This window comes from Ctenopharyngodon idella, chromosome 10 (genome assembly GCF_019924925.1).
Source record: "Ctenopharyngodon idella isolate HZGC_01 chromosome 10, HZGC01, whole genome shotgun sequence".
NCBI lineage: Eukaryota > Metazoa > Chordata > Actinopteri > Cypriniformes > Xenocyprididae > Ctenopharyngodon > Ctenopharyngodon idella.
Window position 1 is genome coordinate 31771606 of NC_067229.1, and position 24845 is coordinate 31796450.

At 35.7% G+C, this 24845-nt stretch overlaps 1 protein-coding gene across 4 annotated transcripts in view; it reads left to right on the forward strand.

Moving 5' to 3' along the window:
* The first annotated feature begins 1054 nt into the window (after positions 1–1054).
* Positions 1055–24845, forward strand: part of dpysl2b (dihydropyrimidinase like 2b) — a 36169-nt gene continuing 12378 nt past the window's right edge. Inside the window, exons 1-12 of one of the 4 annotated variants that reach the window (XM_051908398.1) lie at positions 1055–2021; positions 2625–2891; positions 15053–15141; positions 15739–15923; positions 17177–17341; positions 17507–17568; positions 19828–19908; positions 20308–20376; positions 20502–20622; positions 21024–21180; positions 22478–22619; positions 22837–23007. In XM_051908398.1, the coding sequence (XP_051764358.1) occupies positions 2640–2891; positions 15053–15141; positions 15739–15923; positions 17177–17341; positions 17507–17568; positions 19828–19908; positions 20308–20376; positions 20502–20622; positions 21024–21180; positions 22478–22619; positions 22837–23007 (1494 nt within the window). In that variant the 5' untranslated portion in view covers positions 1055–2021; positions 2625–2639. Of the gene's footprint in view, positions 2892–7738; positions 8051–15052; positions 15142–15738; positions 15924–17176; positions 17342–17506; positions 17569–19827; positions 19909–20307; positions 20377–20501; positions 20623–21023; positions 21181–22477; positions 22620–22836; positions 23008–24845 lie in introns of those variants that run through there. The other 3 variants (XM_051908400.1, XM_051908397.1, XM_051908399.1) reach the window with 3 other exon arrangements.

Genomic DNA, 24845 nt, shown 5'->3' on the forward strand with positions numbered 1-24845 from the left:
TGCACTACGTTCTACAAATATCATTACATAGTTTTATTTAGGCTATTGTTACTCCAGAATTGAAAAGTTCAATGACAAAAAGAACGGTACTATGTTAGCCTAGTTTTTTTTTTTTGCTTGCATGGTTCGTATGTAGCATTGTTTGCAAAGAGTGTAATTTGTATAATAGATTAAAATGTTGTCCGCATGGTTTTGAGACTTGCATATTAGATTGTTTTGTCTTAGTTAGCTGTTGGCTAATTCCACCCAGGCTGCAGGTGCATCTCAATTTACATATGCACTATTCCATGACGTTTTTAAGTATAAATAGTGCAAGCAGTGTGTTCACACTGAAAATTCCCAAAAGAAAAAGTACACTTTAAATACCCGGATGATGCACTAAATTAACGGAAAAGAAGTGTGGAATGTTGGACACTTCATGCACTCAACTGTTGCAGCTTTAATTACGTTGTGAAGGGGGAGGGAGGATCAGACTTGGTTGTTAAATGACAAAATAACCTTATACAATTCACGCACTACACGGATGAGTACATAGTGCATAAGTACATAGTGTATAAGTGCATAGTGTATAGTGCGTAATTTGGGACGCAACTTACGAGTAAAATATGTGACGGATTCCGTAAAGCAGGTCGCACTTTTCCGCTGGCAGGGGATGGGCGGAGCTGTTGTGTGTACCGACCCGAACACGAAACTTGCAGAGTGTGGTTGTAGCCGCTAGGAGGCTGCTCAGATAGTAGCGGCAGTAGAATTCGTCCGGTTAAGAGTTGTTCTACCACTGAAATAATTTTAGAGATATTATTTTAAGGTCGAAAAACTACATAGTGTTGCTTTAAAGTAGCTTTTATAAACGTGCCTTATATATATATATATATATATATATATATATATATATATATATAAATAAATAAAAAAACTGGTGTAAGACAAAACAACAGTGCAAAACAACTTGCACTGACATATCTTAAAATATGTCAGTGCAAGTTGCATTCAGTTAAACAGCTCACAGCTCAAATATGTAGGCCTATTTTAGTCTGGGACTAAGCCTTGTCTGTGAAACCAGGCATTACTGTTTTAGGGCCTATAGTTATTGGCTAATTGTTCGTAAATGACAGCATGTAGTTATATATTGATTAGACACTGAGTTTCGTTGTAATGTTGCATTTTATAAAATAAATAAATTAATAATTACCACATTTTGTTAATTCAAAATTTTTCTTATGTATTCTCATATATAGTGAGGATCAATAGGCAAATTTATTGCAAAATATTTTTTATTTTATTTATTTATGTTTAATATTTACAGATTTTTTTTGTATTTATAATTATTTAGGCTAGCTGGAATATGAAATGATCTCATCATGTGTATACACGCAGTAGCCTACTAAAAGCAAGCAATATGAATTGGGCGTACATTTCCCCAAAATAATTATTCCTAAAAATGACTAAAATGGAAGTGGAATCGTTAAATTATTAAAGTTCTTACATTTGCTTTCCCTAAGCGAGAAGTAACACGGTTAAATACTGTAGGCTACATCCATCTGACACATAAGAATAGCTCAGACGGAGCACAAGAACCAGTCCACTCATAACCAAAAGTCATATAAACAGTGAATTATAACGTCTCCGGCGCGTGGTGCTGAAAGGACAGCGCCCTTAACTTTAACCTGCATGGGCGTGGCGCTTCAACTATCAACGGAGCAACGACACTTTAAGACCCAAGAGAAGAAAAATAAATAAATAAACATCAAGAGTCATTATCAATGCTATGACTAAACCTAACATAGGCTACATTTCTCTTTATTTACCACATCAACCGCGTGTTCACCAAACAAATGGTGTGAGCGCTAACAATGGTAGGTTACTACACAATGGGCATTAAGTGACAAGTCATCCGGGGAAAGAGCCCTCAGATATGGACACATTACATCTTTAACCCTCAAAACACCGCATCGCTTCCGCTGTTTCTCCTCTCATCTCTCCAGCAGAGCGTCACCTCATCCTCCGTCGGTCTCACGTCTACTGTACGGTAACATCTCTGGATTTTCTCTCTCTGTCTATCTGTCATCGAAATATAATGCTTTTAAATCTTGATGCGTTGCGTTTAATAACATATCATTTGCACGGTTTACAGTTATTTGCATATATTCTTAATGTGTTGTGTTGTTCAACAGATTGTTCAACATGAGTAGGCATCTTTTCTAAAGGGCTTTTCATTGAAGTGTTTGCTATCGTTGCGATCAATTGCATGTTAATATGCAGGGCTGAATAGTGTGGATAATAAAATTCATTGTTTTTTTTGGGTTTTTTTTGACAAACTCATTTCTGTTACCTTTGTCAAATATCCTGAAGAAATGCTAATGTAGTTTCTATAATTTCTATCATATTAATTACTGATATTTTTACCCAGTAGGATTTTATTTTATTCTTAGAGGATTCTTATTTGAATTATTATCTCGTTAGAAAAAAAAAATCCATTAGCATTCCTTTAGGATTTGTAGGAACCTCCTCGCCTCACATGTGATACTGTTTCTCACCTCCCAATGAAAAAACTAACATTTAGTGTCCACAGAGCAACCCCCTGCTCTCTAACCGGAGGTTTACATGCCTTTGCATCCATCTGACAGTATTCACTGAGAGAAATGTCTGCTGTCGGAGATGTGCCTGCGTTCTTCCAGAACATGGGAAGCTCCAGCCCCAACCAGCCACGGCAGAAATTCTGTGGCATGTTCTGCCCGGTGGAGGGTTCGTCAGAGAACAAGACGCTGGACTTCGACTCGCTGTCCTCAGGGAAAGGTCGAGTGATCGAGAGGCAGAAGGATATCTCCAAACCACGAAAGGTGGAGATTAGAAGAAGTACCGGAAAAGAGATTCTGCAGAACCTAAACGACGAGGTAAGAGCTGCAGGGATTGTGCATTGTCATGTGGGTGGAAACAGTCTGATTGCTTATATCAATCTTCATTCAAATGAAGCCTCCCTTGCTTATAATAACAATCAACCAATTCTCAAAAATATAGCTTGGAGTATATTTATATAGGCCTAGATCTGAAAAATGGTTCCATATTGTAGCTAATATGGTGAGATGGTTATGAATACTGGTTTAAAATCATTAAAAAAATTGAAATATGTTTTCAGAGTCAACACTCCAAGTGGTTCGTGAATGATTTTGTTCTTACTGAGAAGTAAAATTCCTTAATTCTTTTTTAATTACATGATTTTTGTTTGATCTATTAATTTACAGTCCATATGTGAACTTATAGAGTGGTGCAGGGATGACGTCAGAACCCTAAATCCTATGGGGTTTTATAATGGGGTTTTTCAATTTATGAGTAAAATAAGGTCTAACTTGACAATACTTTTTGCTCTACAACTTAAATTACACACACCCATATCGAAAATGCAAATTTTGAAGCTGTTATGTTTTTCAGTGGTGCTCCGTAAGTATTTTTTCCATTTTTTTTTTTTTAAATTGTCCTTGTAAAGAGTTATAAGCCATGAACCAAGCCAATCAGCTATGAGGTGAATCACAACACTACAAACTTTGATTTGAAGCAAAAAGGTTTTTGAAAATTGGACAAAAAAAAAACAACAACAAAGGTACAAGACTGTATACTTACTTAGGGATAGTTTAACCAAAAATGAAAATTATCCCATGAATTACTCACCCTTTAGCCATCCTAGCTGTATATGACTATCTTCTTTCAGACGAACACAATCGGAGATAAATTTAAAAATATCCTGGCTTTTCCAAGCTTTATAATGGTAGTGAATGGGGGGCGAGATTTTGAAGCCCAAAAAATGCATCCGTCCATCATAAAAATAATCCATACGGCTCCAGGGGGTTAATAAAGGCCTTCTGAAGTGAAGCGATGGGTTTTTGTAAGAAAAATATCCATATTTAAATCTTTATTAAGCTTTGATTTGCGGCGGAAGAGTAACCCCTGACCCAACGCGTGGCACAATGACAAACGCGGAAGCACAGAGGATAGAGCGAAACAAAACACCGGTCACAAATTAGAAGTCTAAAACAAGAAATTTTAAGGAGAAATGTCGAAGGATTTCGATATAAGCGAAGAGGAGCATGAGTTTGTTGCACAGCCCTATTTGTTTAAACCGCGTCTAAGCTTACTATACTCCTACATCCTGCGTCATACATCGCGTCACGGGTTACTCTTGTTGTGCAAGTCGACTTGCGCAGTGTGCTTACGGTCATCTGCCGGAAGCTATTCGTTTTAGCTAAAAAAGTTTTAAATATGGATATTTTTCTTACAAAAATGCATCACTTCACTTCAGAAGGCATTTATTAACCAACATATTAATTATTTTTATGATGGATGGATGCATTTTTTTGGGCTTCAAAATCTTGCCCCCTATTCACTACTATTCTAAAGCTTGGAAGAGCCAGGATATTTTTAAATTTATCTCTGATTGTGTTCGTCTGAAAGAATAAAGTCAAATACACCTAGGATGGCTTGAGGGTGAGTAAATCATGGGACAATTTTCATTTTTGGGTGAGCTATCCCTTTAATGGCTTTAGTGATAGAAAGAACTACAATCCCATGAAGCATTGCGAAAACAATGGAGAAAATATAAAACTATACTCATTTACGAACGTTGATTATATGTATAAAAACAAAATATTTTACGTTTATTGCAAAATATGCACATATACAGTATATTAGAGAGTAGGGAGATTGACACGATTATGTCATTCGCAGTGCTTCATGGGAGTGAGTTAAAGAGCTTTTTTGGACTCTGTGATTGGTGTAATTTTCTGTACAGCATCATGGGTAATGTAGTTTTTCACCAGGAATTCCACTGTTAAACACAATTATTTTAAAAAATAAGATGAAATAATGCAGGCTGACAGCTTCAGCAGAAGCAAATACCATGGATTAACAACCTCAATTATTTTTTAAAGGTTTATAAGTTATCGTTCAAAATCAATTTCCTTATGGAGTTTTTACTTCCAGAACCTGACTGTTGCACTCTGTTACACTGTTGTGTTGATTCTGATTGGTCAATTGCAGCATCCTGTTGTCAAATATTTTTGTATATAACCTTTAAACTGTATATTTGACATTTTCCCTGGCAACCAATCTCCTGCTCTGCTATTCAGAATGATTTAAACTCAGTTTCCATTGATTTACTTACTCAGCAAGTAGTAATATTCAGGTGATTATTATCGATTATTATGGTAAAATGAATTCCTTCAGTATAATACAAAATCTGATCACCCTGCCTGGGTTTGTTTTGCACTACAAACCAGCTGACTGTACAATACTCCCTACTTATTGTTAAAGTTGTTGCGGGTGAATAAAATCGTGAATTCTTTTAAGGCTTGAATATTTTCTGTTGTTTTCACAGTAAAAAGGTCAAGGATGCATACAACATTAGTGGTCATTATAGACCTTATGTAGCCACGCCCCTTTTCAGCGCTGCACTCGTTGTGTTCTGTCTTTCGGTTTTTATTTAACAGCATGAAAGTAAGATCTTACGAATTTATGAAAGAACCACTCATTTTAAAACTTCCCCGTCTAACTGACATTTGTTATGGCATCCGTTTCAAACATTACAATGCTCATGATAACGTTCGTTAACTATACAGTAAGTAAATTCACGTCATGTCACGTCAAAAACCAAAGTTCAAACTATAAATTCTAAAGATGTCTGCACACTTGTTTCTCTGGCACATAAGATCTATACCTCGCAAAGGTTTGTACATTTAGAAATAAGGTGCAGCTCTTCTAGCTAGTTAATTTTTTAATAAGAAAATCTACAACCCCTACAAAATAAGATGACTTTACAGTCCAGTTCTTGTTCCTAAAGAGCCCAATAGTTCAAGAGGCTGTATGTGTGGGCCTTGGTATCTGGATGCAGTAACCATAGCTACAGAGACAATGATGCTGAACGATGATTAAAGTATGCCCCAATAGGGCTCTAAGAGCAATAACTTGGGAACTGTTAAAAAGTTCATATGCCTGTTTTCCCTCTTTAAAATCAGAATTACCCTCTTTATTCACATAAACCATGGAAGAGAAAACTGTATAGCCATTTCAATGAATGTTGTTACCCTTGTACATGATACTATACAAAAAGAGCTCTGTCACCCAGTCTACCAAACAGGAAATTGTTCTGTTCGGCAAGTGTGATTTAAAGCCACTCCTATGCTTTTTTCCTCACTGACAGGCCTTAATGACTGCAGAGATCAATAGCATGTTTAAGTCTATTGCATTGAGACCAAAGTAGCCCGAAGGACCCGGATGTTGAGCTGTAGTCTTTGTATATTATATATCACTACATTGTAAACCCTAATGCTCAAAATAATTAATTGGTTTGATTAGGACAAACTTAAATTAAACAAATTAGTTCAGTCAAATGAACTTTTATGAGTATTTTGCTCTTTCTTTTCAAGTTCACAGAACTGATATATTTTAAGTAAACTGCACTGTTTCATTGTTTTGAGTTTTAAAAACTCATTTCTTTTAATTTAGATGAACTTAAGTTTAACTGAAATTGCCTGGGATTTCTATTTCCCAGCATGCTTTGCCCATGGCACACAAAAGGTATAGAGTACATGCTAAAATTAAGTGTTATGTTTTTTTGTTTTTTGTTTTGTTTTTTTGTGCAAGATTCATGTTAAGTGTTAGATTTAGTAGTGATTAATGTTTTGTTATGCTAATTTAGAAGAGTTTCTGTTTATGGGTTTTTGGAGAGTTACCATCATGGTGACAAGTGGTGAATGCGGCTTGGTTTGAGAGCAAGTATGTTAAATGGTTTATATTGATGCGCTTATTCAGAAAGTGCTATACCATGCTATTGTTAACATGTTAGCAAATTAGCAAGTTAGCTTTTTCTGAACTTAGTCGGGTTTACAGTGTAGATTTGAGGCAAAAGAAGGCATTAAGTGTGGTGTTATGACATACTGTTCTTAACTGCCTGAGCTAAAACTGCAAACACATTGTTTTGTTACTCATAATGGCAATCTGAGGCAATCACATTTATTTTATTTGCTTATTGTGTACACAACTTTATTATCAAACCATTTATTTTCAAGCCATTTTCAAACATAATATTCAAATATTTATTTATTTAAAAAAACATTAATGTTTGAGTCATGACTAGTCATAGGGCTTTGACCTGAATAAAGCAAGCCTTTTCATTAAATGGTCGAGAAATGTCAAAAATGATCAAAAGTGTATTAAGAATATCATATGAATAAAATAATTAATAATATGAAAAATGCTTTACTGTTATTTTTCTTTATATACCGATATTTCTCTTTTTCCCACAAGCAATTTAGCCTTCCAATAAGATGTCCAGACAACACCACTTAGACCTTTTTGGACTTTTAGCCTCACAAAAGTATCTACATGAGTTTTAATTCAGAAATTGAATATATATATATATATATATATATATATATATATATATATATATATATTATGTAAACATTGTTGAAGTGTATTCAAATCATTATCCTTATGAATCGATCTTTTAATGTCTTTTTTTAATAATTAGTTAAAAATTGTCACAGAAAAATGTCACGTCATTGACCTTTTTATTAAACTGCATAGCATACAATCATGTGTAATATTCATTGCTAAAGCTGTTTGTTTGTTTGTTTAATTTTTTCCATCATTGTCGATCAGATAATGCAAACACTGATCCGTGTGCCATTAAAACCATTGTCTGAAACATTGGTCACCCTCTCTGGACTCAGAGGAGGAGCTGCTGGCTATCCAGGGCGGGGTTGTGCGCATGCGCGCTGCTCTCCGCTATGAAAATCTCTCGTTTTGTCTCAGACAGTCTGGGTGGACTTGGTGCATCAGTGGAGAGGAGATATTGGGCACAGGTCCTTTGTCCTTTACATTTCTAGCGCTTTTGCTTCCTCCGTTTCTTGAGGACTACAAAATTGTCCTAAACCAAGCCATTTCCCTTCCCAAACAGATCGTTGCATCCATTATTACAGTGATAACGGTTCATCAAAGGGAATAGAGCATAACGAAGATGTCTGGCTATCAGGGCAAGAAGAATATTCCCCGCATAACCGTGAGTTATGGAATATCTTCTTTAATTATTTATTAAGTATAAAGCATGCTTAGAAGTATTTAAAAATCCTCTGAGAATGAATGTGTTTGATTTGCAATGCTCTGATCCGAACTAAACGCAACGCTCGCGAACGCTGATCTCCTGCTTCGCGTAACGTTAGCTAAATTATGTTACGTTACTCAGGTGCTTGGAGCCGGTAAACTTGTGATTTTTTAAGCGAAATTAAGCTGTCAACGTCTATAATATAGTATTTGAAGCAGCACTGCAGCATTTCTAGGACGGTTATGGGATTCACACCTCATCTACACCGCGACGCAACAAAACAGAAACGTTCCCTTTATAATTAATGAAGCTGTTTGCACCGTCAACTTTGCGTCGCGTAGCTCGCGTGAAGCTACTACACAGACTGTTATAATGTAGTATAACGAAAAAAGCATATCATTCCACATGTAGTTTATCTAAAAATTGCATTAAAACAACCAATTATCAAACCTGTATTTGACCAATGTGACTTTTAGGCGAAAAAATGCACACAAACGTGTTTGAGGGAGCGGTACAGGATAATGGAAAAACGCATGGCAAACCGGGGGAAAATGATCATGTTTCCTTCCTCAGTACAGTAGGCTTGATTTATAATAGGTGCACTTCATGACCCATATCTATGTATTTTTGCATTTGGTCAAGCCAAGCCATGAAAAAATTGTCTGTAGAGTCACAATAGAATAGACATTATCATGTGTCCCCACCCCTCTGATTATAACATATATTTATGACATCACAATGCACCTAATTTGATCTGTTTTATTGTAAGACATGCTGCAAATAGCTGTTCAGAAACGGTCGAATGGAGCTCCCACTCGGCTCGGCTGGTGGCGGGTGTGCCTTTGTTTCTTTTCAAAGGAAGCACTTTCAGCTGAGGTTTGGGGGAGAGCTTTGGGACACCCTTTTAGATTCTCTAAGCTATGTTGAATGAGAAGTAGGTGGGCTGTGGTTTCCATCCAGCATGTTAGGGAAACCACATCCAGCTCTTACTAAGATCTAAGAGGTTGGAGAAAAGCCAGTCCGAGACTACATCCCTATAGCACGTGCAGGATTGCATGCAGAAAAAAAAAGATTCAAATATGCAGCTAGGAACGTTTTTAGATAAGAAACAAGGGGGAAATATGCAAGAAGAATGCCTATTTGAAGCCTCATGGAGAGAAATGCTTGCCTAAAGCTGTCTGTGCCACACCCCTATTACAGTCTTTTAGTGTTGCGTCTATGGCACATCAGCGTTTGGGAAAGTATGGGAATTAAATGCTTCAAAACAGATCTGCTAATTGACATCAAATGCCTTCCTAGCACAAAAGTCTCTCGGTTTCGATTTTTACTTGTTGCGTCCATTCTAGCTGTAGTCACAGCTTGGCCCCATCAGTCATCAGTGTTCTTTCTGTACTGTAGTGGAATTCATGTGCAGTCTCGATCCGAAATTGCTCACTGACACTGCGGACCTCCCAAGCACACTGTGACACATAGACCCTGTGCATAAACGTTGTCCTACTAAAAGCTTCAGCACAATTGGGTGAATTGTTCTGGCGCAAGTTGTAGAGAGGATATTTGAAATGGCTATGCAAGTGACAGACACAAACTCAGATTGACCTCTTAGACTGTTTTAGATTTATTAGATCTGTGTTTCCTGTGATTTTTTTTTCCTCCTGCATAAATAGACACAGGCGTGGTTTGATGCACACATAGTTGACACACAAGCATATGGCAGCATGGCTGGTGTGATGTAGGCTGGCTGGAATGGTTAATGGGTGGGTCTGGGCGGACCAGCTGCATTGGTCAGCTGCGCAGACAGGCGGAGGAGGGTGACGGACACCTTCTTGTGCCTCATTAAAGATGAATGTTAGCTTTAATTCACCACCTGCCTGGTCACTTTTAGTTATGAGGTCAGATATCAGTAAAGAATTTTTATGTTCATAAATTCATTGACTGCATAGTTAATTTCACTTATTTTCTGGAATTGTTGCATAATCACACATTAATAACTTGTAATCCGTTACATTCTTGTTTGCAGTTTCTATATTTTTCTATATATCAGACCTACTGTAAAAGACAAAAAGAAAATTGTGAGTAAATATTTAGTAGTTGATTATTTATTCATTTATTTAATAATGATGACATTTTGAAATTTTAATGTTTTTATTTTTGCTTTACTCAATTATTTATAAAGCAAATATATAAATAAATATTACAATAAAATAGTTCATAAATAAATACATAAATTAAACTACACATAAATTAAAATACACATACATAAATATGTGCAATGGCAATATATTTACAATATTTATTTACTAAATAAAAATGATAGTTTATTGTAATATTTATTTATTTATTTGCATTATTCAGGTAATTATTTAATTACTATAAAGAAAGATGATTTTTAAAAGTATTTATCATCTTTCTGTAGTAATTAAATTACTTTGGTAGAGGAAATAAATTAATATTTATTACATTAAAATCTTTATTTAGAAAATAGTTTTTTAAAATTAAAATTAAAATAATAATTTAGTAACTAAAAATATGTAAGCAGATAAGTAGTGTATTTACAATATTTATTCATTGAATTATTAAATAAAGATGATAATGATTTTAAAGTTTTATCATATTTCTGGAGTAATTCAAAATACTTTAGTAAAGGAAATAAATGCGTATTTATTAAAATAAAATATAATCTTTATTTAGTAAGTAAATTAATAAATATTTATTTAAAGCAAAGCTATTATCTGTAAAATATACATACGTAAATAAGTAACTTATAAATAAACATGCATAAGAAATGTATTAAAAACAAATTAATTCTTATGTAAAAAAAAAAATGTATAAGGAATTAAATAGATATAAAAAAATGTGACTATACCATCTTTATTTTGCATGTAGTTTTTGAATTTCGCAGTTATTGAATCATGAAATATAAAATGATGTGATTTCAATAAAAATCCTCCTCAATCCACCCAGTCATCTGGTTACCATGGCAACCGCAGCAGCTCCAGTGCAACCCAGTGAGCTGTCCCAGAATGCTCTGCTGTGCTGACCTGCTGTTGTGTCTCATGTTGTGTCACCCCCAGCACAAAGCACAATCTCAACTCTGACTCGAACCAAACAGTCTGCATGTTTTCTTACCTGCCAAATAACATGCAGGATTTCCCATTCATAACGACTTGAGAGGGGAAAAAGACACCACGCACGCAAACAGGCAAGGTACACTTTTGGTTTTCTTTTAAGAGGATCATATGTGGATCAATCTGGCAGCTAGATTCTGACTCAACTAAATCTGCTTCTAAGTGAGGGATGGAACTGCAAGTGGTTAAACCCAGAGACTGGAAGTCAGTCAACTTGGATTATTATTTCTCGAGTGTGAATGAGCACAAAGCATCATTTGTCTGCTTCTGGTCTAAAATGTAGTGTCCTTCATACATTATAATGTTATGTTAGCATGTCTGTTCAAACTTGCATTATCATTTATGGCAAGCAGTGATCATTATTATAAACATGCCGACCTGAAGGCTTCCTGTGAGTGTTCTCACGCACTAAATATCCAGCACTGTGACTCTGGAAAAGGTCCAAAACAAGCACCAGTTCAGTTCATAGAGTCCTTATTTTTTCAGACTTCCTCTAATTAACCTTATGACCTTTCTGATGATGTCATAATGCTTTAGCCTAGCATTGACGGCTGTGATTGGTCAATTTGTGCACAGAGACTGAGGAAATGGATTGCAGTGATTGTCGGCGTTATGTAATGCATGTTATGAAGCAGCTGTTCAGTGTGGCTGACTGCCAAAGCCACTTGCATGGTCCCAGAAGCCCCTCGGCAAAGATCTGGGCATTAGAAGGCATTCTTCTTCTGTAGAATCTGGTGGTTTGTCTATAAATTAAACTCACTAAATACTAAAGGAAATGAAGCACCGTTTGGTTTCAGTAAAACTGTATCTGATGTTGTTTTCCTCTTTATCGTTGTCTTGAGATGTGTAGTAGGAGATGTCAGGTCACTGAAGTATTTTCTTTCATCGCTAAGTGAATCAGGGCAGGGCTTGGGAAGCCACCCAGGGCCTCATGTTGCTGGGTTGCCAACAAGCACGCAAAGAGGCAGAAACACAGACAGAGCCGCCTTTGTCCCCGTACGATGCCGAGGGCCTTGTGACTGGAATTGTTCCACTGCTCCCCTTTCAGAAAAATGAACGTTCTTCTGGGGCCCTGAATGTAAAGAGAATCCTGGGTGGCGGTGTCTGTACCAGGGTGCCTAGCCAACTTTACCCTTCATACTGAAGGGAGGCATGATGCTGTATGGAAAAATGTATGAAAAGAAACTATTTTCATCTTATTCATTCTTTGCTTGGGAAATGTATAAAGCATCTAATTCAGGAAAAAATTGGGACACTTTTAGACATTAAGATGACTCGAGTGAATGAATCTTTTGAATGAACAATTCATTCTCATTCACTTTATTGTACTGTGTCATTTTTTGTTTTGTTTAATGCAGCATTACACTGCTTTCCTGGCACCAAAATCTGAATATAGTGCAAATCAATAGCATTTGAGGGCCTGCTGTGAAGAAGCATTTTACTGGTTGGACCTAATGAACAAACACGTCCCTTTCACTGAATGAGTCAGTGTTTATGCTATATAGAGTACCTCAGAGATGACGTGTTTTTGTAGGCCAACCCGGAAGTTAGCGGCACACGGGTTCCCTCGATCGAAAGAGTATGCATTTTTCCCATAGACTTTTGGAAAATCGCAAAAAAAAAAGCTCTGTGTTTAACAAAGGGTTATGACACTTACACGTTTTGTCTATCAAGATAATCTTTACAAGTTAACACAACATTTATACATTTTGAAGCCTAAATAAAGTCGTCAGATATAAAAAGCTAACAGTAGGCTATAAACGGTCTACAGCACACCATGGCCGTGGATCAACGTCACCACCACCAAGCTTCCTCAAACTTTATTTAAAAAACAAGTTTATTTAAAAACATGCTCGCTGATTATGATCTGCACTGTGTATGAATACTTATCCACTTTTTTATGAGAAATGCTGTCCAAATGTCCTGTTTGTCATGATGACGTCTAAAGTCCCCGCCAAAGGAAATAGTCCCTTTTAGCAACTTGTTAGCAGCCGCCATTTTTAAGACACAATAAAGGTTTAAAAAATCACAAGCGGGTTATAACTGGTGTGTTTTATGTCATAGATCAAAACGTGAAAATATTTAGAGGCTTTGTTAACCACAGACCTTATTTCAGGCGATTTAGCAAAAACCCATTCAAAAAACCCATAGACTTTACAGCGATGGAACCAGAAGGTACTCTATTAAGATGATAGTTTTAGGTTAATATTTATGTATATATTTATTTTTGCATTACTCAAGCAATTATTTATGTAATTAGTACAGAAAGATGATTTTTTATTGTCTTTGTGTGGCAATTAAATAATTACTTAAGTGAAGCAAATAAAAAAATATTTATTAAAATACAATATCAGTTAAATACACTTATTTTCATGTTAATCACTTACTACTATTATTACATAATCACTAATTAATAATTGACTTGATGGATAATAGTTGTTAAATTTTTTTTGTTTGCAGTTTTTAGGTTTTTCAGCATCAGACCTAAGACAAAAATAAATACATTAGGGAGTAAATAAATCGTTTTTAATATTTATTCATTTGCTTCAACATTTATATTCAATTCAATATTTGCTTCATTTTTTTCATCATTTATTTATTGAATGAAGTTTTAATTTAATATTTATTTACTTTTTATTTATTTACTCAAGTAATTATTTATTGAGTTACTACAAAAAGATGAAAGTTTTTTTTTTTAAATATCTGTAGCAAAAAATCTTAAAGCAAATAAATAGATAAATATTTATTTTTTAAATAAAAACATTATCTGTATTTGTTACAAAATAAGTAAATAAGTAACAGTTCATTCGTGTTCACTCTCTTGTACTGTCTCATATTTTTCATTCACTGAAACGTAAAAGACTGACTTAAAGTGCAAACCAATAGACTTCAAGTGCGGGCTGTGAAGAAGCGTTTCATTGGTTTTCCTGCTGAACGAACACGCCCTCTTCACAGAATGAGTCAGTGTTTCTAGTCTGATCGAGACTGGTGAATGAACTGAACAATTGAAACATTGAGAATGAGTATCTGCTTGTAGTTCCTTCAGTTCTGTGTGTGAGTCAGTCTTGTTTACTTCAAGGAAATAAAGGTGATAAAGGAATTATGAATGTGTATAAATGTGTAAAAATGACCATACACAATTTTGATATAAACCGCACTGTAGTACTTTTGTAGACATGCATATTGTAATAAGACTTCTAACATTTTTTAGGTCTAGTGTTTTTATTAAATTGGTTGAGTGAATTATTATTTGACTCACTCATAACACACAAAAGACTAGCGTAACTATGTAACCTGTAGAAAGGGTCCCTAAATGAATCAGTGAGTGAATCAGAACTAATTATTTTGCTAAACAGCTTCAGAAGTTTCGAGTCACTGAGATGAATCGAAATCCCCACCATGGATGCAGTACACATTAGACTAGAAATAGCAGTTTCAGCTCAGGTTGTAAGAGTGAATCAGTGTCTTCAATGTTTAACTGAGCACATTGTAGCACAGTGACAGATAAAAGTTCCATGGTGAGCATGTGTTTATAATTGTGAAGGCCACAGAATTGAGTGATGCTTCTGGTAAAGAATGTGGACGACGCTATACTGGTGTGGTGCCTTATAAGCTCTGATTTACTGGCTCCTGTGAAATTTGTGTTTTTGTAGTATATTACGTTTTATACTCATCTGTGCTGACTGATGTTGAGTGTATATTTAATTAATGCTTCTAACACCATCTTCACCTTGCAGCAGTGTTCTTCAGTGCTGTGCCAAGGTCAATAGACAGTTTGCACATGTACTTCAATAGGATACTAAAGCGACTATTTTTTATCTTTTTATTTTTACAGAGTGATCGTCTCTTGATTAAAGGGGCTAAGATTGTGAATGATGATCAGTCATTCTGTGCCGACATCTATATGGAAGATGGCCTGATCAAGTGAGTGTGAGAGATTCTTACATTGTTTTATAACAGATTGCTAATCACATTAGAGTAATTTAAATATAGAGAGATAGACACACAGACAGACTGAGATAGATAGATAGATAGATAGATAAAAATATTCATGATTTTAGACAAATATGTTTGCACTCTGTCACTGACTAGATATATTTAAAATAATATAGTCCACTTTTACTGGTAACATAAAACATTTGGCATTATCAGGACCCACAAATATTCCCCCATTGCATTATTATACATTATATTCATCATTATATATAGTAGTTTAATGTAGTACTGACACTAAAACTCTGTAAACTTGAATTTTTTCTCACACAGTAATTTTCATTTTGGGTGAACTATACACAACACAGATAGATAGATAGATAGATAGATAGATAGATAGATAGATGGATAGATGGATGGAAAGAATTTTTGGGAGAACTATTCTAGGTTATGAGGTTAGTGTGTACAAAATGTGCCTTTATATCACATGACACATAATGAAATAGCCGTTTAAATTTGGCCCTTGAAATTAAATTAAGATTCATAAAATTGTATAACTTGTGTTGCTTTTTCATCTCTTACTCACAGGCAAATTGGAGAAAATCTGATAGTGCCTGGTGGGGTGAAAACCATCGATGCCCATGGGCGTATGGTAATGCCAGGTGGCATTGATGTGCACACACGCTTCCAGATGCCTGACAGGGGCATGACTGCTGCAGATGACTTCTACCAAGGCACCCGCGCTGCGCTGGCTGGAGGAACCACCATGATCAGTATGTGTGAAACTGTCCTCAGTATTAGGAATTTGTCCCCTCAGTTTCGGGGTGGTGGTGGGGGGTTCATCCCCCTCAGTTAAAATCGTGTTTGAGGTGGTGGGGAGGTGGTGGGGGGTTTGTCGCACTTAGCTGAAATCGCTTTCGGGGGGCACCACAATACGACTGAAAGGGCACTTTACTATAAGAAATTGTCCTGGCCCTAATCCCATAGCAACCACCCACAACCGCCTAGCAATCACCCACAAAATCATAGCAACACACCATGGCAAGCACCCACAGCACTTAAACAAATGCATAATAATGCTTTAAACACTACTTAGAACACCTTTGCAACAGCTAATATCTAGAGACAAGAATATTGTAAAGACTTGGGCCCAATCCTATAGCAACCACCCTCAACCAACTAGCAACCACCTAGCAACACCCTGGCAAGCACCCACAACACCTGAGCAAGTGCATAGTAATGCTTTAAGCACTATTCAGAACACCTTAGCAACTGCTTATATATAGGGACAAGAATATTATAGAGACTTGGGCCCAATCCCATAGCAACCACCCTCAACTGCCTAGCAACCACCTAGCAACACCCTGGCAAGCACCAACAACACCTGAGCAAGTGCATAGTAATGCTTTAAACACTAATCAAAACACCTTAGCAACTGCTAATATCTAGGGACAAGAATATTATAAAGACTTGGGCCCAATCCCATAGCAACCACCTAGCAACACCCTGGCAAGCACCCACAACACCTGAGCAAATGCATAGTAATGCTTTAAATGCTATTCAGAACACCTTAGCAACCGCTATTATCTAGGGACCAGAAAATCACAGAAACTTAGGCCAGTAAGCAATGCCTTAGCAACCACGAAAATGCCATAGTAACCACGACAGTGCCCTTGCAAGCACCACTCACGCTGTCTCCAATTTGCCTGTGGTTCCTATGGTCTTAATACAGATAACACAGTTAAGCTTTGGTTAAACCTGCTATCCAATAACTATGTTACTTTTTTGTGAGTCTTATCAAAGCTGTAATGTTTGGCTGAGTCGCTTTCATGATGCAGCCATCATTTAGTGTCTGACAGTATGGCAGACCGGATGGAGACAGTGTGCTTTAAATAGCACAAGAGACTGTTTTGATGTCTCTGTTTGTCCTCAATTCAGCTCAGAGCAGCATTATTTAACTGATTGAAGTGCTTTTTAATCTGTAGGAGCTCTTTAATATCTGCCTAACCACTGTGTGTGTGAACAGTCGATCATGTGGTGCCTGAACCCGGGATGAGTTTGATCTCAGCCTTCAATCAGTGGCGGGAATGGGCAGACAGCAAAGCGTGCTGTGACTATTCCCTTCACGTGGACATCACCGAATGGCACAAGGGTGTTCAAGAGGAGATGGAGACGCTCGTCAAGGATCACGGTAAAGCACTGCCAGCGTTCCCTCATGTGAACATTTGTATCTGCTGTACAAACCAACCAGAGTAAGCGTTTACTCCATCGGTCAGGAATTCTGCTGCTGCGCTGTTTCACCTAATGTCTCACCGACATTTCCCTCTGTAATTTCATACCCTGTCTTTGTGTGCAGGCATTAACTCTTTCCTCGTCTACCTGGCTTACAAAGATGTTTTCCAGCTCACTGATTCCCAGGTATGACTTCCTCCGTGAGTTGCACCTACTTACTTGTCTCGTAGGATCTCATGAAACCTGTCAAAAACACACTCAGGTCATATTTAACCACAAAATCAAAAGAAATAAATAAAAAATAAGAACATTTTTCAGAACAATAAGATACAGAAACATAAAAACAGTGTTGCTAAATTGTCATGAAAATTCAAAACATCTTAAAATGGTCCCAAAAATCCTAAACTATTTTTTTTTTGTTTGTTTGTTTGTTTTTTTTGTGGGTAATGTGACTTTACCTGACTATGCACTTACAAAAAATATGATGGTTTTGGACATCTTCTGTGGTAAAATCATGGTATTTATTGAAGTACATTGGTTTATTTTTTGTATTTATTTTTATTTATTTATTTATTTATTTATTTAAGTGTGCAGTTTAATGTGACTTTTCTTTTCTGGATAAAAAGCCTGACTATGCATTTAAAAAATACTATTGTATTACTATGGTTTTGGATGTGTACCATGGTCAAACCATGGTATTTTTCAAACCACATTCGTTTATATATTTATTGATTTTATTTATTTTTAAGTTTGCAGTTTAATTCGACTTTGCCTGACTATACACTTACAAAAAATACTGTGGTATTGCCATGGTTTTGGACATGCCCCATGGTCAGATAGCGGCCTTTGCAATTCAGAGGCCCATTTCAAACAAAGAGTTGGAGACTCCCATGCAATGCAACTGCAATTACTTTATTATCTCTGTTATATTTAACATTAACTCTTATTTCACTCTTAATAGTCTATTTTTAAACGCATTCTATCTACCACTATCCAAGCATTACAATCACGACCGAAAAACAAAATCAACATTCAATCTTCGTCACTCTCTCAGCCCCTCAGCGAGCACCTTGGACAGCAAGCATAATGACCAGGCCATGAGAGCAAAGATATAAAAATTAGAGAACAGGGATTAGAAAAGTGATTTAATACAATATGAATATGAGGAAGAGGAAATATTTTACACTTAGGCTACTCTGATTTTGACATTTAGAACTTGGCTTTCCGATAACGGAGTGCTGCAAAAGCTCTGACAAGTTTATCCTTATCCAGCAGTCTCATAAAATCATGTTCAGTTGACATCTAGGCAAGTGTGGACAGTCTTTCTTGCAGCATGGTGGACCGATTTTATCAGCCGCAGGCACAAGATATATACATTAAAACAATGGGTAAAAAAATGAAACTAAAACCTCCAGTAGGTGGCGGAATATCATTGTCTTAACAAGTGAGTCATTCAATCATTCAATCAAGTGATTCCTTCAAAACGCGGACTCATTCAGTTGCCCGTAGATGCGCAATGGCTCTACTGTGGATTTGTTGCAGAGCAAAAACAGACAAAGTCTAAAATGAAAGTCACCAAACAGTAACTTGTTGTTTATTGAATTTGTTATATAAAATCAATAGGCTATCACATTTGCAATCATGCTGATATTCGGGAAAACAGCACTCTATATGCTGTTATAAATATTCAAAACAAGAACTCACACAGGGACATATTTGCCCCTTATATCTTGATTTTTGGGTGGCATTTTTGCCATTAATTTTAGTGATGGAGGAGTGCGTGGGTCTTTTTCCAGCACATGCGGATGGAGGCCCCTTCTGATGTGTGGCCCATTTCAAGTGAAACGGGTAAAACATAGCAAAGGCCGCTACTGACCATGGTGAAACCAAGGTATTTTATATTTCTTTTATGGTATTTTATTTTTTATTCATTCAGTTTAATGTGACTTTTAGTTTGTTTTTGTTTTTTTTGAAAATCCTGACTATGCACTTACAAAAATACCATGATATTACTAAGGTTATGGATTTTTTATGTGACTTTTGCAGTTTAACCCTAACTATGCACTTACAAAAATTCTATGGTATTACCATAATTTTGGACATTTACCATAGTAAAACCTTGGTATTTTTTGAATTTCATTGGAGCATGATACTCCAGTATACCTAAAAAATACCATGATTTTTCTCATCTGTTACCATCATAGTTATAGGGGGCACAGTTCCAAGTTTTTTTGGGTTGGATGTTTATGTTCTAATTCTCAATGAGAATTGCACAAAAAGGAGAAAAATATATCTAAATAGAGTCCCTTGGCAGTTTATAAACAAATGATGCTTGAATAGTCTGGCGGTGACCATTGCATTTGTTTTAAGCATGCTTCTGTCATATTTGGCGTTCCTTCTTGGGTGCCTCCCCGTGTGTGAGTTCAAATGTGTGATTCTGTGCAGATCTACGAAGTGTTCAGTGTAATTCGGGACCTCGGAGCCATCGCTCAGGTCCATGCTGAGAACGGAGACATCATAGCTGAGGTGAGATATTCAGAGAGTCCAGCACTGAGCTCCATTTCTCAAAGTTACTGTCAACAATAAACTGTTTGGAGATGTTAAATCAAAACATATGTTCCAAAATGAACACTCAGACTTTATATTGGCAAGCAAAACCAAAGTAAATATTCCTACATGAGGTCGAAATAATTAATTGCAGATGATTTTTGGCTCAGGGTTATGTGTATTTATCATGAGAAGATAAGCAAACTCTTTGTAATGTGGACAAAGTTTGGTTGTGAAGATACAATGTATTGTTTTTTTTAATGTATACAGTATATATGGAGACTATGACATCATTATTTAAAGATTTATTTAGTGATCTCATGCTACTCTTATCTTCCTATCCCGCTCTTTTTTCTTTTTCTTTCGTTCTTTCAACAGGAGCAGCGCAGGATTTTGGAGTTGGGTATCACTGGACCAGAGGGACATGTCCTCAGTCGTCCAGAGGAGGTGAATGGCAGTGAATTCTGGGAAAAATATATTTTCCATTTTCTTATCAGAAAGGACACGTATTTTGTTTCTGAAGTTCCGTAGAAGAAAACATTTGTATTTAATTGGTTTTATCGATCATTTAGGTGGAGGCAGAAGCAGTCAACCGCTCTGTAACAGTTGCCAATCAGACCAACTGCCCTCTTTACGTCACCAAGGTGATGAGCAAGAGTGCCGCTGATGTCATTGCCCAGGCCAGGAAAAAAGGTGAGACACAAAATAATATATTGCAATAGCAAACTAAATATGGCAACTCTAGGATAGGTCTGCCTTTGATTTAATCAAGTTATCAACTCATCCAAACCTAGTGGAAAAATTCAAGGTTGAATTACCAATATGGAAGAACATTCTGAGGTGGTTTGATCTAATCACACTCTCTCCGCGCCATTAAAATGAGGTATTAAAAGTCTGGACAAGCAAGGCAGGTTTTATGAGCTGGGATGCACTGCAGTCGTGCAAAAGAAAAAAAATACAGCATGCTATGACTCAGCTGTTCTTGGCTAGACAGCAAGAAATGACATCATAGTGGTCAGGCTCTAGAATTAGGCAAGGGAATTAGAATGAAATTATATATGCTGTTCCTAATTCGGTACCTTTGAACCATTTAGGCACTGTAGTGTATGGAGAGCCAATCACAGCAAGCCTTGGCACGGACGGCTCACACTATTGGAGCAAGAACTGGGCCAAGGCTGCCGCCTACGTCACATCCCCACCCTTGAGTCCAGATCCCACCACACCGGACTATCTCAACTCACTGCTGTCATGGTAAGATCATTTAATGTCTGTTTATTTGTAGTACGCATTTATGATTTGATTTGTTTTGGTGGTGGAGCCCTAAGTGTACCATGAGAAATTAACTTAATTTATGGGGTCCGAAAGCGGTTCTAAAAACTGTGGCTAATGTGTGTAAGTTCGAAATTAACAGACGACTTTAAAGTGAACTGGACACAGACCAGCTCAGGAAGTGGTCTGAGTACAGTTAATTTTAAGTCTGCAGTGTGGTTTACTTTTAATGCTATATCAAATTGAAAAAATAATAAAATTATATTATTATTATTATTATTTTAAATTATTAAAGTGAATATACAAAATATAATTACAAGATAATATTCAAAGTGAATAAAAAATGACACAATTATTATATTATTTTAAATATTTATTAACAATATAATAATAACAATCAGCATCATTATTATTATTATTATTATTATTATTATTAATAAAATTGAATATCCAAAATATTAAAAATTAAAAAAATAAAAGTAAGGAATTATTATTAATATTAATTATATTATATTATAATATTAATATTATATTATGCTATATTATATAATTATAATATTTTTTATCATTGAATTGTTACCAATATAATGATGCAAATGATAATAATAGTAATAATAATATAATAAATTATAAAATAAAGTAAATACATGTTAATATTAAATGATATTAAATAACAATAATAATGCACATATTATTATAATTATTATTAAATTATTATTTTATTAATTTTTATTATTTTTTATTAAAAATATAATATTAAAAATAATAGTTTAATTAAATAATAATTATTATATTGTTATATTTTATTTATTTTTTATTGTTAGCAATATAATAATAATAATAATAATAATAACAATATAATAAATAATAAAATAACAAAATATTAATATTAAATAATAATAATACACATATTATTATTATTATTATTATTATTAAATTATTATTTATATTATTAAATTAGTATGTATTGTTAGCAATATATTATTAATAATAATAATAATAATAATAATATACTGTAGTGGTCAAAGCACCCAAAAAAATAAATGGAGAATGGTGAAAAAGAATGTGGATTGAGACCTGATCACAACTAAAATGTACCAAAATGAGTTGTGAGGTACTTTTAGGGCCAAAAACTGTGATTTTTTTTTATTTATTTATTATTATTTTTTTATTTGATTTTTTTTTAAAGATGACACGAGTGTGAAAAAGGTTTGCTAAGTATATAAATATAACTGTTTGTAGAATAGACTCATTTGTTTTGTCCTATGTCTCCTCATAGCGGGGATCTGCAGGTAACAGGAAGCGCTCACTGCACCTTTAACACTGCCCAGAGAGCTGTGGGTAAAGATGACTTCACCCTCATCCCTGAAGGAACCAATGGCACTGAGGAAAGGATGTCCATCATCTGGGACAAATGTGTGGTGAGACAGAAATACTAGTCTGCAAACAGTAAGGAGTGACATTTAATCACAAGCTGCCATAGTGCAGCATCTACTCTTCCTTCAATCATATAAACAAAATCAGTCAGTAGTCATGCGAGTCTAAATAGTCCCAGCTGAACAGTCAAGCACACTCAAGTGGTCACAAGCACAAACACGACAAACAGTCATCTCTCCCTGTGGTCCCTGTTGTCCGTAGGTAACTGGAAAAATGGATGAAAATCAGTTTGTGGCCGTCACCAGCACCAACGCTGCTAAAATCTTCAACTTGTACCCGCGTAAGGGCCGCATTGCCGTGGGCTCAGATGCTGATCTGGTTCTGTGGGATCCTGATGTTACAAAGATCATCTCAGCGAAGAGCCACAATCTGGTGAGTTTTGCTGTCAGCCAAAAAAGCCAACATGAAATCAAGACCCTACTTACTTTCCTAACACATGTTCCTGGTCCTACTGTGCATTATTGATTTTGTTTATGTGATCTGACTTTAAATATGTCCCTCAGTATAGTTAACCAGTGGGCAAAGTTATGTTTTTTATGGACGTGGTTTGCAGTCCTGACCATAGAACATTGCTTGTGCTGACCAAATGTTGGGCGTGGGCATGTTACTCATGCGAGTGATGTCATTCTCAGCTCTGCCTGGGTAATTGATGTCTCCCTCCTGGTTTGGAGGCGTAACCGTGTGTAGAACACCATGAGGATCTTCTATTTGTGTTCATGAGCTTAAAATGCATTGGCTTTTGAGGGTTGTGTTCTTTTGTCTAGTGGATTTTATATTTAACTATATATCCTAAAATAAAGATTTGTGTTAAATTTTGTGTTAATGTAATATAAATATTCATATATCTGTATATACTGTACATTATAGGTATTATTAATATTTATAATGAATGATAACATTAATAATATATTAATATATTTAATTTATAGTTCAATATATAAATTTTATATTAATAATAAATTAGCAATATGTAATTTAATATATAATATTTAATAATATAAAATGTACTTGTTTTTTGAAAAAAAATATCTGTGCTTAAAACTAAATTTTTTTTTTTTTTCGCGTTGCACCACAACAGCTAAAAGCTGTCTACACTGAACGCGACAGGCTGACCGTTGCAAAGCACTTGGACGACGTCAGAAAATAGAACAGGGAATCCGTTTACTGTAGAGAATTTGACGCGTCGCGCCGCATCCAGTGTAGACAATATCACTGATTATAATGGGTCCTATTGTCTTTTGATGCATCGCGTCACATCGCGCCGCTCGCGTCTGGTGTAGACACAGCGTAAGAATTAAACAACAATTAAACTCTCATTCCGGCATAATAATCAAGGAACTTTGCTGCCGTATCATTGCGCCTGCTGTATCCATGGTACAGCAGCAAAGTTCCTTGATTATTACGCCGGAATGAGAGTATAGTTCCTAGCCATATCGGCCTAGAAAATCGCAACTTTTCATTTTCCGTCGGTCTTAGTACACGATGTAACTACAGAAGAGTCAAGTTTCAAATAGAAAAATTATCGAAACTCTTTGGTCATTTTTGTGCGAGATGCTAACGGTCTAATCAGATTCAATGAATTATGCTAAGCTATGCTAAAAGTGGTACCGCCAGACCCGGAGATCAGCTGAATGGATCTGAAAACGGTAAAACTCAACTGTTTAACTCTAGGGGAGTTGAATGAGCCTATTTTCAAAAAAAGTGGAGTGTTCCTTTAAAAACTTCTTACAGACCCCAAACTTTTGAATGGTGGTGACTGCTTGATACACAATTTTGGTTCTCAGGTTAATCTTGCTTCTCAGCTTTCTCATTTATCTTGTTTACTTTGTTTTAAAAGTGTCTAGAAATTTGTGCTGGAAAACAAGACAAATGTCCTGATTAAATCCTCACAAAGATGGCAATATCCAAAATCCTTGTCCTTGTGGGGACATTTTTTGGTTCCCATGAGGAAAACAGCTTATACAATTCTAAGTGGTGTTTTTTTTTGTTGTTGTTTTTTTTAATGTAAAACTGCAGAAAGTTTTCTGTGATGGGTAGGTTTAGGGGTAGGGTTAGGGGATAAAAGTTTGTACAGTATAAACATCATTATGTCTATCGAATGTCCCCATAAAACATGAAAACCCAACATGTGTGCGTGTGCGTGTGTGGTGTTTGAGCATGTGTGTGTTGATTATCAAATTCACTGAATAACCTCATGCTGTTTTTAGGTC